We start from the raw sequence: 13721 nt of genomic DNA, 5'->3' as shown, positions 1-13721 counted from the left end.
TTGCTATGTATATATCAGAAGCTTTCAATGCATCAGTTATATGTACATCAGAGAACAATTACTGTGGAAAACCCGAATATCTGGTTGTGGAAGTGTCTATCAGTAATTACTCCAAGATCCTCTTAGCCGTGGTATACAGACCACCACATACAGGCTTTTTATCCGACTTTTTCACCACTTTCTCGGAGCTGTCTGCTAATTACAAGCACTCTATTATTTTCGGGGATTTCAACGCCGACCTCATTTCTCACACTTACGACTCGGAGCAGATTTTGACGTTTGTACAGGCATCTAATTTCTTCCTTGTGCCTTACCTGCCAATGCATAATACACGCACTGCCTCTACATGGCTGGATCTCTGTATTATTGACGAGGAGGAGCTTGTTCGTCATAATCAGCGTGATGTCGGCTTTTTATCTGCCCATGATCTCATTGAGATCACCTATAACATCAAGATCGAGCGTATTCCTAGGCGAACTGTACGGGTCCGTGATTTTCGTTCTTTTGATCCTGAGGATTTCCTTGCGGAGCTGGATTCGCAGAACTGGGATGACCTGTACCTTGCGACCGTGCGCAACCGCGGCTCGCGTCGCGCGCTTACAGGCGCCTAAGGTGGTGTTGCGGCGGCTGTCCGAGAACGCGGTGCGGCTGCTGGCACGACCAGCAGAACCGGACAACGCGGCCGTGCCGATCGCGGAGGCGGCAGAGGAGCCGGGACCGGCACGCGAGGCGACGCACAGTGGGCGAAATCCGGAAAAAATGGACAATAATCGGTAACTTAATTAATTCTGCAGTAAATTTTTTGAAAATTGGTATTCCTAGGTTGTTTTGGGCGTAGATTTCAAATTTTAAGTCAAAATGATCAAATTCAAAATGGTTGATTCAATATGGCGGACCGAAAAATCAAAACTGGATGGATTTTTTTGAAAATTGATATACATGAGTTATATTAGGGATGCTGATTTCGAATTTGTATTCAAAATGGTGGAATTCAAAATGGCTGATCCAATCTGGCGAAAATGTAGACAAAAATCGATAACTCATTGAATACTGAATAAAATCATTTTAAAATTGGTAATCCAATGTGTTTTTGGGATCGCTGATTTCGAATATTAAATTAAATGAACTATGGTGAATCTAGTATGGAAGACATTTCATATATATATTAATGATAGTCTCTGGATTGATATTGAATATTATCTTCAAATTAAAGTGACTGGATGTTATTTTAATTTTGCTTTCCATAAACTGCATGTACTTTCTTACAAAGTTTGTTCGTGTTCGATTCGCATTTGACCAATATTTTGCATATTTGGAAATAAAACTATTAGTTACATGCTTTTTAATTTGAAAAAGTTGCGTTTTATTGTACTCCTTATCTTTTTTTATGTACTCCATTATTGTTTCCAGATGTGACTTTCTTTTATTATTACTATTCCAAATACACTCACATAAAATTTTATTTTTAAGTACAATATCTGCCATCTTTTTAACTTTATAAGCAACCTGAATCAGCAAGCAGCATAAATCAAGAATTCTTAAAGATAAAAAAATATATAAAGAGAATGAGAGATACAAAGAGAATGATTTTAAAAGAAAATGATTTTATGAAGTAAATCGATATTAAAATGTAAGTCAATATTATAAAAGTACGAAGTAGTAATATTACGTAATAGTACGAAACTATAGAAGTATGAAGTAGTAATATTATGAAACAGTAGATATTATAAGAAAGTAATATGCAAAGTTGTACGGTACATAAACACACGAATAAAATACGTATAAAACGTAAATCAAGCCTGTCAAATCGATTATACTTATAACAAGTATAGTACAATTTTAATTGCGAGTTTTAAGGTTCCCCTTTATTCCACCTAGTGGACAAAATGTAAAGTTCGAAATAAGCACACAGAGATGACGTTGAATACTGTGGAGGACAGTCCAACATATATTTTGCTCAAAGCATTACAGATTCCATTTTAGCATTAAATATATTTATTTGTTAATAACAATTTGTTATTAACTTTAAAATGTTATAAACATGCATCAATGAACTTAATTCAAGACATTTTTTACAACAGATTCACATAAATAGCCTTTCTCGATTATCACTCTGGTATTCCTCCTTAACCATCTACATGAAAATACCTACATTATTATATGATTAATATCTTTCCAACGGGCAAAAACGGGCAAACGGGGTTTGTTTCTCAATTTAAAGGACACTTTAAGGAAAAGATTCATCCTAGTCTCGTTCGGGCACAATCGGTCAAACTTATTAAATCGCGCATCCGAAATTTACTTTCTTTATGCAAAATCGAGCTAATACATTAGTCAATCATTTAACTTGTAAATAATTAATAAACATATTTCAAAAAAATATTTGAAATTTTTTTATCGATACAGTGTATAAAGAGCTGTATAAGTAAATTTTTTGAAAATTTTGCACACAACTCTAGCTCTGTACGAGAGGTTTGAACAGACACAAAAATATTACGAAACTAAATGGATGAGCGTTAAAGGCAATATTTAAATATAAATATCAACTTATATTTAATAACATTTGACATATTTTATATGTTTTTCATAAACCTCAGGATATTCTTAAAGCCGTAAAATAATTTATTTCGTCCATTTACACAAATGTTAAAAATCGATTTTTGCCGAATTTCGCCCACTGTGCGACGTTGTCGCTGATACGGAGTCCGGGGACCCAGGAGCGGGGTCCGACTCCGACCGATGACCTAGGTCTACCGACCGACCTAGGCGCGTTGAAGGACATCGTGGAGATGCTCGAAGCCGAGCTCCCCGATATCCCGGAGGTGGAGGCGCGCGCTCCCGAAGCGTTGGGAGTCGATCGGATCCACGGTGTCGTTCCGGAGCCCGGGGGGTAGCAGCGGCTCCGAGGTGGACGAGGCGGAGCCACGTCCAATGTAGTTTTAAGTTGCGTGTTCGCGTTCCGAGGATGGGGGTAAAGTCGAGCGATAGTCATGTTATTTTTTGTTTTCTTTCAGTGATTATGATTCTTTTCAGTTCGTTTCGTTTGGTCAGAGGACGTATAGCGACCCCATCCGGCGCATGATTAGTTTTAAGCATCTAATACCGCGCCAGTATTTCATATTTAGTTGAGGCTCAGGCAACAAATCCCCTCGGAAAGAGGTCACATATTTTATTTCATTTACGCAATTTTATTTATTCCCGTCGACGCAGCTACGGGACGTCGTGCGGCGGCACGACAGGGCATGAGCCCAAACCACTGATCTATATATAACTGGATAGTGAATAGGCCGAATTTTGTGAAGCAATATGAACGGCCGCCATGTTGGCCGCAGCGGGCACTTCGGGCGTCATCGGGAGCCGTCGTGAGCGTTCGTGAATCGCCAAGTTTGAAGTTGCACACAGGAGTGAAAATCGCTTAGTTGTGTTTTTACAGTTAATTTAGGGTGCGTTCCGTTTCACGCATGATGCGCATAATGCATCACTTATTTTTGTTTAATATTTAGTGAACAACAAGGATAAATTATGCATTATGCGCATCATGCATGAAACGGAACGCACTCTTATACATACAATTGTGTAAAATATAAATGCATTTATTGAAATAAATCGCAGATTTTCGAGTGGCTGCTTATTGTTCCGTAGGTTTAGATTTTTCAGCCAAGACTGCAGTTCTCGTGGCCTTTTCGTTGGCAATCTGAATGAAAGGACAAACTTTGTAATAGTTATTTTTGTTCACTCAATTTGTAATTTTCACGACATTACCTCATGCACGGATTAATTATAATATAGATAATGTATTTTATCTCTAAAAATCGTACGACGTGAAAATAAAACTACAAAAAGCAATAAATTATTCAACATAACCAATAATTTAATATCGAGTGATTGATTGCCATTGATTTACATATAATAAATTAGATACTATAATATATACTTACCGGTGAAAAGACCTGGGCACATCTTCACCCTTGTCGCTTTTCCCACAATGTACGCAATTATTTTTCATTTTCGACAACGAAAAAGTTACCCGATTACAAATTAATAACTTTAACAACATTAAGCGGTTTTCAATTTTTTACCTGTGTGCAAGTTCAAACTCGGCGATTCACGAACGCTCACGACGGCTTCCGATGACGCCCGAAGTGCCCGCTGCGGCCAACATGGCGGCCGTTCATATTGCTTCATAAAATTTGGGGTGGGAGTAGGGTATTCACTATCCAGTTATAATACAGATCAGTGGCCCAAACACACTTTCCAGGAAAAGGGAGGCCTCCTCGCGAACGGCCAGGATGCCTTCCCATGACACGGCGGACGCGCCGAGACAGTTCGCAGAACGGGCGAGCGACGTACGGTGAAATGGTGGACCACGTTCGCGGAGCAAAGATTGCTGAGCCTCGGCGACCAACCGAGGCCCGAGAAGTTAGTAACGCGCAATAGAATAGCGGAAATGTCGCGCGGGAGGAAAATGTCGGACCGTCCGCAATTTCAGCAATGGCGCGTAGGGCACAAAAGGTAGCGCCCATGACCATTGGGGAAGACCCGCGAGACGCATTTCACGGGTGAAAATTATAATCCGACCACCCGTAAAAAATATGGCGGACCGTCGGGAAATTCCGTAACCGACGGCCCAGCGGCGAAATGATACGTCCCTGACGAAGGCGCGGGGTCCCCGAAAGACTCGTACGGGGTTGGCGGCGCCACGCGTGAGCGCGAATACGAAGTAGCGAACCGTCCGCGAACTTGCGCCAGGGGCATCATCCACAGAAGTTAGGCACCCCTGACACCGAGGGGTACTTCGCCGAGCCCGCGAGACCGAGTCCCGACGAGACCTGTCAACCGGGGAACGAAATAGCGGACCGTCCTGAATCTCGCACCAGGTGCGTCATCCTCAGGGAAACAACACCCCTGACGAACGGGGACATCCCAATAAGCATCCATATCCGGTTGCCGTCGAAATCCGACGACCGGGAGCTAAGTTACGGAACCGTCCGCTATTTCGCGACCTAGACATCTTCTACGGGGAAGAACCGCGGAAATCGTTGTACTAGGTCCAGCGTAAAGGTCAGGAGGGGTCGACGTCGTCGGCGAGCCTGGTGCTCTGCACCCGGACGTCTTCCTCAGGGAAGTCGCCCGGATGGACGTTGTAGGCAGGGTAACGGACCTGGCGCACAGGTCGGCGTCAACGGCTGCGAAAGATTCATCGCGGTGGAAAACCGCTACCCCGTCACCAGGACGGAGCGACCGCGCGAGCGCAACGCAAGTGGAAATTTCCACGGGGGTCGGCGTGAACGGCGTAAACACCCGCGTGGAAAATTACCGAGGACAATATGCGTAGTTAGCGGCGAGAGAAAGCGGAATAGGCGTCGGAGTGGGGGCTACCGATACCGATGGTGGAGAGCTCAAGCGAGACAAATAACTCGAGGCAGTCTCTCGGGAATGTTCGAGCGAACAACACGTAATAAGCCTCGCTCTTTCGTCGTCGCGCTAAGTCACCGCGAACGTTATACGAGTGCGATAATTGCGATTCGGCAACATTCATAACAACCGGGAACGCCCGCGGAACGCGTTAATTGTCGTCTTTACATTGACGAACGGTCTTTTTAGTCCGAAATAACTTCGTGGGTCGTAGATAAACGGGGCGTATGTGCCTACGTATACGAGCGTCCGACATCTTGTGTGACTTGAACTTTTGTGAACAACCATCACTGGAAATCAATATTATTGAATAAATTAAACATCCTTTTCGTAAAAGATTTCGAAAATTATTCAATTAAACTTACCTTCTACTTACCTGATCCATTGGCGTCGATCACTCGAAGTCCCTCGTTGATTCTGGATTCCGGTGGCAGCGACGATCCTGATCGGCGACGGCGATGATCCAGCGGTGGCAGGAACCTGAAAAAGGAAGATTAATTAGTCTGATTAATAATTAGAGAGATCGTTCGATACTTACCTTCTCGGTGGTTCAAAGGTCAAACCGAGTGGCGACCGTTGATTTCTAAGGACACGTAGCGTTGATTCGTGCCTCCAGTAGTACCGTCCGGTTACAACCTAACCCCGGATATTGACGTTAAAGTGAGGATCCTCAACGACTTCCTTAGGACTTGTTACGATAAACACGCGCCTTATCGCGTTATATGCCCTAAACATCTTCCTGCGCCGTGGCTCACGCCGGATTTAAGGAAATTGATGAAGGACAGAGACAGGACGAGAAGAGTCTGGAGACGGAATAAAACGGAATCAAATTACGATACTTATAGGCGACTTAGAAATTTGGTTCAGCTCGAGGTACGAAGGGCAAAGACGGAATATTTCCATAAGACTTTTTACGATGCCAAGGAGCCCAACATCTTGTGGAAAAAACTCAGGCACTTTGGCTTTTTGAGACCTAAAGCGCAGCACGATAGACTGGTTTTCACTCCTGAGGAACTGAATGCTTGTTTTACGGGTCACGCGAAGGACTCTGATCCAGAAGAGAGCATTGTCTTCGACTTGGGAGAGGTGGCATACAGTGACCAAAAGTTTTATTGGAATAACATCGAACCAGGGGAGATAGTTAGGGCTTTGCAGAGGAGTAATTCGGAGGCTACCGGGAGAGATGAGCTCCCTCGGAGTTTAATCGTCAGAGCATTACCCTGCATCCTTCCTGCACTGACCCACATCTTCAACTACTGTCTCTCTTACGGTGTCTATCCTAGTGTGTGGAGATCGGCTGTTATCTGCCCCATTCCGAAGGTGAATCACCCTTGTGAACTGCATGATTACAAGCCAATATCGATACTATGTGCTGTCTCTAAGGCCCTGGAGCGCATAGTGGCCGACCAGATCACGAATTTTCTTGAGGAGAATGATATCCTGGATCCTTTCCAGTCCGCCTATAGGAAGGACTTCTCTACACAGACCGCTTTGATTAGGATTTTGGATGACATAAGACTGGCCGTTGATAGGAGAAAAGTCACCATCGCGGTACTATTTGATTTTTCCAAGGCCTTCGACAATGTTTGTCCTCATCGCCTGATTAATAAGCTCAGGAAGTTGGGCTTCGCAAACTCAACGTTAAAATGACTCTGCTCTTATTTGACGGGTAGAAGGCAGGCTGTTCGTGATCCTTCTGGAATGTCGTCCGACCGACCTGTTCACCAAGGAGTACCCCAGGGCTCTGTGCGGGGGCCCCTCCTCTTCTTATTATACCTACTCGACTTCAGCGGGATATTAAAACACTGTAAATATCAATTTTATGCGGACGATCTTGTAATTTATTTGCATGTCCAGCCTGGCCTTCTTGCCGATGCGATTGTTAGGATAAACGAGGACATAAAGATAGTCGTGCAGTGGGCTACTGAAAATGGGCTCAAAATTAATCCTAAGAAAACGCAAGCGATTATTGTGGGGACGCTGCGTTATATTAGTAGTCTGGAAAGTGACGCGTTACCATCCATCTATGTAAATGACTCCATAATACCTTTTTCGGACTCAGTTGAATATCTGGGTGTTACATTAATCTGTTCGCTGTCGTGGGAAAGGCAGATCTCGAAAACAATAATGAGAGTTAACTCGGCGTTGTATCAACTGAAGCTTTGCAAGCATCTCCTACCGCTTCCTTTTCGCATCATGCTGGTCTCGGCCTTGATTGTACCTATACTTGACTACGGCTGCACGATCCTAACTAACATCACGGGCGAACAAAATCTTCGCTTGCAGAGAGCCTACAATAGATGCGTCCGTTTTATTTTCCAGGCCAAGTGGGACGAACATATAACGCCTTACTTCGACAGACTTGGTTGGCTTAAGATCAGTTTTCGACGCTTGTACTTCGTAGGGAGCCTAACTTTTTCGGTGCTAGCGAAGAAAAAACCCGAGGTCATCTTTTCAAACTTCGTGTTCAAACATGACAGAGTCACGCGTGAAATAAGGGCTCCGCTCGGTACCTTGATCCTTCCGCAGTGTCGCACAGAGTTCTACAAGCGTTCCTTCTGTAGCTCTGCCGCGGAACTGTGGAACGGCATACCTCCGAACATACGCAATGCGTCTTCTTTACCGGTCTTTAAATCAAAACTGTACAACCACCTACTTGCAATGTCTGGACGAACCCACGGCTGATATTAATTGTGCGCTTAATGTTTTTTTTCCCTATTTTTAATTTTTTCTTATTTTATTTTACTTTTATATCTTTTCTTTTTGAAGTGAAACTTCTTTAGGCACGGTAGTGAATTCGATTCGCAACACGAAAAAGTGTAACGGAAGTGAAACTTCTTTGTACGGTAGTAAGTTCGATTGTGCGACACAAATAGTGTAACGAAAATTTGACCAATAGGCGTACGGCGTTGGCGAGATGGTTCTTCTTCTGGCACGGTAGTAAGTTCGATTATGCGACACGGAAAGTGTAACGAAAATTCGACCAATAGGCGTACGAAATGAAACTTCTTTGGTACGGTAGTAAGTTCGATTGTGCGACACGGAAAGTGTAACGAAAATTCGACCAATAGGCGTACGAAATGAAACTTCTTTGGTACGGTAGTAAGTTCGATTGTGCGACACGGAAAATGTAACGAAAATTCGACCAATAGGCGTACGAAATGAAACTTTTTTGGTATGGTAGTAAGTTCGATTGTGCGACACGGAAAATGTGACGAAAATTCGACCAATAGGCGTACGGCGTTGGCGAGACGGTTCTTCTTCTGGCACGGTAGTAAGTTCGATTATGCGACACGAAAAGTGTAACGAAAATTCGACCAATAGGCGTACGAAATTAAACTTCTTTAGTACGGTAGTAAGTTCGATTGTGCGACACGGGAAGTGTAACGAAAATTCGACCAATAGGCGTACGAAATGAAACTTCTTTGGTACGGTAGTAAGTTCGATTGTGTGACACGAAAAGTGTAACGAAAATTTGACCAATAGGCATACGGCGTTGGCGAGACGGTTCTTCTTCTGGCACGGTAGTAAGTTCGATTATGCGACACGGAAAGTGTAACGAAAATTCGACCAATAGGCGTACGAAATGAAACTTCTTTGGTACGGTAGTAAGTTCAATTGTGTGACACGGAAAATGTAACGAAAATTCGACCAATAGGCGTACGAAATGAAACTTCTTTGGTACGGTAGTAAGTTCGATTGTGCGACACGGAAAGTGTAACAAAAATTCGACTAATAGGCGTACGAAATGAAACTTCTTTGGTACGGTAGTAAGTTCGATTGTGCGACACAAAAAGTGTAACGAAAATTTGACCAATCGGCGTACGGCGTTGGCGAGACGGTTCTTCTTCTGGCACGGTAGTAAGTTCGATTATGCGACACGGAAAGTGTAACGAAAATTCGACCAATAGGCGTACGAAATGAAACTTCTTTGGTACGGTAGTAAGTTCGATTGTGCGACACGGAAAGTGTAACGAAAATTCGACCAATAGGCGTACGAAATGAAACTTCTTTGGTACGGTAGTAAGTTCGATTGTGCGACACGGAAAGTGTAACGAAAATTCGACTAATAGGCGTACAAAATGAAACTTCTTTGGTACGGTAGTAAGTTCGATTGTGCGACACGGAAATGTAACAAAAATTCGACCAATAGGCGTACGGCGTTGGCGAGACGGTTCTTCTTCTGGCACGGTAGTAAGTTCGATTATGCGACACGAAAAGTGTAACAAAAATTCGACCAATAGGCGTACGAAATTAAACTTCTTTAGTACGGTAGTAAGTTCGATTGTGCGACACGGGAAGTGTAACGAAAATTCGACCAATAGGCGTACGAAATGAAACTTCTTTGGTACGGTAGTAAGTTTGATTATGCGACACGAAAAGTGTAACGAAAATTTTCGACCAATTGGCGTATAAAATGAAACTTCTTTAATTGGTACGGTAGTAAGTTCGATTGTGCGACACGAAAAAACGTCACGAAATAGTGTCACGAAAATTTGACCAACAGGCGTACAAAGTGAAACTCCTTTTGGATCGGTAAGTAAATTCGATTTTGCGACTCAAAAACGCGTCACGAAAATTCGATTAGGCGTACGGCACTGGCAAGACGGATATAGTGAGAATTGCGTATAACACTATATTTTCGAGTTGCGGGCGGCTTGGAGTGACTAATTCCGTTGCATTGTTTTTGTATTAATTTCAGAAAAGTTATGGCAAAGCCTTGCCTTCAGAAGTTTCACTTCTAACGCGCGTGGCGACCACACGCATGATTTTTTGTTTTTGCGACTACAGTCATATCTGTGTTATATATTATTACACTACGTCTACTTTCTGTACATATGTTTCTACGCTTTAGGGGATGTATCCCAGAGCGTGTAATAAATAACGATTCGATTTGATTCGATTCTCTCTCTCTCTCTCTCTCTCTCTCTCTCTCTCTCTCTCTCTCTCTCTCTCTCTCCCTCTCTCTCTCCCTCTCCCTCTCCCTTTTCCTCTCTCTCTCTCTCTCTTTCTCTCTCTCTCTCTCTCTCCTTTCCACCGACTTATCCTCATGTATCTTCACCCCTATGCTATTCCCTGCCTTTCTTCTCGCCTCCAACACCCGCCACTTCTCCTTTTCGTCTCCCAGCTTCACCAATATGGTCAACCATATTCCTCTCTGTCCCACCACAATCACCTCTCTCACCGTCACCCTTACCTTAAGCCCTTCCGCGAACAGCTCCTTCATCTTCTCTCAATTCGACTCCTTGCCTCCCTATTTCTCCTTCTCTACCCTTAAAATTACGTTCCTTTTCCTTTGATCGTTCTCGTTCTTTTCACCTCTCCCCGCCCACCATTTCTTCTTCCCAGTCCCACTCTCCTTATCGTCCTTCCTCTTCTTTTTGCTTCCATTTAGCTCCAATTTTTCTACCTTTCTCTCCAATCTTTTTACTTTCTCCTCAAGCTCCTCCATCCTCTTCTCCTTCCTTTTATCAGCCTCTTTCTTCTTCTTCGACATCTTCTTTACTTTCTCTTCTAGCTCCTCTAACCTCTCCTCCTTCCTTTTGTCAACCACTTTCTTCTCCTTCGCCATCTTCCTTAATTTCTTCTCCACTATCCTTTCCACCGCCTCCACTATCGCTCTCCCCTCGTATTTCATCCTGGGTTATCTGTAACAAGTTAATTGTTCGACACTTCTTTATTCCGTTTCCACTTTCCTCCTCCTCTCTCTTCCTCCTCCTCACCCCTCCACCCCTCACGATTCCCCTCTTCCCTCCTCTAATTCATCCGCCTCCCCTTTTCCTCACCTTCTTTCCCCTTCTAGTTGTCATCCATCCCTCTCCTCCCCCTTCCTCATCTAACACCCATCCCACCGCTTCCTGCCAACTACCATTTCCTGATTCCCATCTCCTACATTCTTCCCACACATGCTCCCACGTTTCCTCCCTATGATCACATAGCCTACATTTCTTTTTCTCTTCCGTTTCCCAGAATCTGCTCTCCCTCATCTCATTCCCTAATCTAAATCTCGTCACCCTGCCCCATCTACTCTCTCCCCATCTCTTCTTTAAATATCTCGGTTACCCCTCTCCTTTTATTAACTTGTACCATTTATTATAGTCTGCTTTCTCGATCCTCTCCCGTCTCTCTCTCCTTTGCACTTCTTTATCCCCACCAAACAGTTAAACCATTTGTTAAACCATTCGTCATCGTCTTCTCTCAGGCTTTCCAGATCTTTCAACTCTACTCCTCTGTCTTCAAAGAACTTTCCTCTTTTCCTCTCCCAGCTTGAACCTGTTTCCCCTTTCTTTTACCTTCCCTTCAACTCCTCCCAACATATCCTCGCCAATTCACTTCCTCTACCCTCCTCTAACTTTTTCTTGAATCTCCATGCCCTCATTCCTGCCCTCCCTCTTAACTTCTCCCTTTGCATCTCTTCCCTAACAAGATACCACGGTGTTCTTCCATCTACTCTCAAGACCCATCTGATATACCTCTCTTCTAGCCTTTTCATTCCTTCCCTTTCTTTTCATCCTCATATTTCCGCTCCATATCCCAGAACCGTCCACACCAGTCTATCAAAAAGCCACAATATTTTTCCCCAGTCTCTCCCAAATCTCCTCTTTCCTATTCCCCAGACCTTCCCCATCACTGCCGCCGCCTTCTTGATCCTTTCCCTTACCTGCGCTTTCTGCCCTCCATTCTTTTAAAACATGTACCCTAAGTATCGAAATTCCTTCACCTCTCCTAATTCTTTTCCTTCCCATCTCCACCTTCTCTTACTGTCCCTCCCTCCCCCTTTCCTAAATCTTATTATTTTTGTTTTCCCCACATTCAGCTCCAATCTCTTCCTGCTTAGATATTCCTCCAATCTTTTCAACATACTCCTCATTTGGTCCTCGTCCTCCGCCATTAACACTACGTCATCCGCATATGCCAAGGTATACACTCTCTTACCTCCTAACATTATACCTCCCCATTTGACTCTGCCCATTTCCTGTTCCATATCCGCCAATAATACGTTGAACAATAGCGGGCTCAATGGGCACCCCTGCCTTACACCCCTTCCCGTCCAGAACTTTTCTCCCTATCCGTCTCCTACCCTTACCCTGCTTCTCGTCTCCCTTAGAATCTCCTCCGTTCTCCTCACCAGCCCTTTCCTTATTCCCCTTTCTCTCACTGATTTTATCAGTACTCCTCTATCCACCGAGTCAAATGCCGCCTTCAGGTCCACAAAACATGCTATCAGTTTTCCCCCCTTCTTTTCTAACCTTCTGTTCACCAAGTAATTCAACACATATATATTGTCTATAGTTCCCATCCCCCTTCTGAGAAACCTGTCTGATTTTGTGGCACTATTTTTTTTCCTCTATGGGAAGGAGTCTCAACCTATCCGCCAAAATAGCCGTATACACCTTATATAAAGACGACATTATTGTCACCCCTCTATACTCCTCCGCCCTTTTACCTTCCCCTTTCTTTATGATTGGCGCGATTATTCCTTCCTTCCAGTTTTCTGGCCATTCTTCTTTCTTCCATATCCTGTTGATATATTTCTATGCTTAATTCTCCAACTCCTTTCTCCCTCTCTTCCATACTTTGCTTGGTATCCCATCCTTTCCCATTGCCTTTCCGTCCTTTAACTTCCTAATGACTCCCCTTAATTCTTCTAGACTTATCTCTTCTTCCCCCTTTCCTTCCTTTTCCTCCCCTCCACCTCCCTTCCTAATCCTCACCCTCTACTCTTTCCAACAACTTCATAAAGTGTTCTTTCCAATCGTCCTCCTCTATTCCTTCCTCAATTCCCCTCCTTTTCCTTCTCTCCCTGTTTACTATCTCCCATACCTCTGCCTCCCTCCTTGCTCCCTCCACTTTTCTCTCCCATTTTCTGTTCTCTTTTTCTTTCTTCCTCTTACATAGCGCCTTAAACTCTGTTAAAGTAAGTCAGATATATTTTTATGTTCACGTTCCCTATGCGCATGCGCGCCTTCTGCGAAGCTTCCGTTTACCGGCCTGCGTGCCGTGCGTGAGTTAGTCGCTCACATACCAAGCCACGAGTTGGATGTTCAAATAAAACTTCTCTGTGTGTTAACCAGTAAATGCCTATATACTGACTTCTCCCTTGACTCCTTATCTCAGTAGCGAAATACAATTAGCCGGACCTCAACAGGTTATGGGCCCAGTGGCGTAGTATTTCGAGATAAAGAGAAAGGTTGAGCGAAGGCGAGAAACGGTACGCGTCGTGTGGTTGCAAGGAGGCGGCCATTGTGCAAGACAGTTTTTCCCGCGCAATTCATGTACGAGCTAAGGAACGCGAAGTGTGAAAA

At 43.9% G+C, this 13721-nt stretch overlaps 1 protein-coding gene and 1 pseudogene across 1 annotated transcript; one reads left to right on the top strand and one right to left on the bottom strand.

Moving 5' to 3' along the window:
* Positions 1–549: 549 nt before the first annotated feature.
* Positions 550–8100, top strand: LOC139824183 (uncharacterized). The gene is made up of 3 exons (XM_071796680.1): positions 550–773; positions 6102–6999; positions 7273–8100. Exons 1-3 carry the CDS (start codon positions 550–552, stop codon positions 8098–8100), a joined length of 1950 nt encoding a protein of 649 aa, XP_071652781.1.
* A 3077-nt stretch (positions 8101–11177) lies between these two features.
* On the bottom strand, positions 11178–12720 carry LOC139824175 (uncharacterized; annotated as a pseudogene).
* Positions 12721–13721: the final 1001 nt, after the last annotated feature.

Source organism: Temnothorax longispinosus, chromosome 1, assembly GCF_030848805.1.
Source record: "Temnothorax longispinosus isolate EJ_2023e chromosome 1, Tlon_JGU_v1, whole genome shotgun sequence".
Lineage (NCBI taxonomy): Eukaryota > Metazoa > Arthropoda > Insecta > Hymenoptera > Formicidae > Temnothorax > Temnothorax longispinosus.
This window is presented reverse-complemented; position numbering and strand designations above follow the sequence as displayed.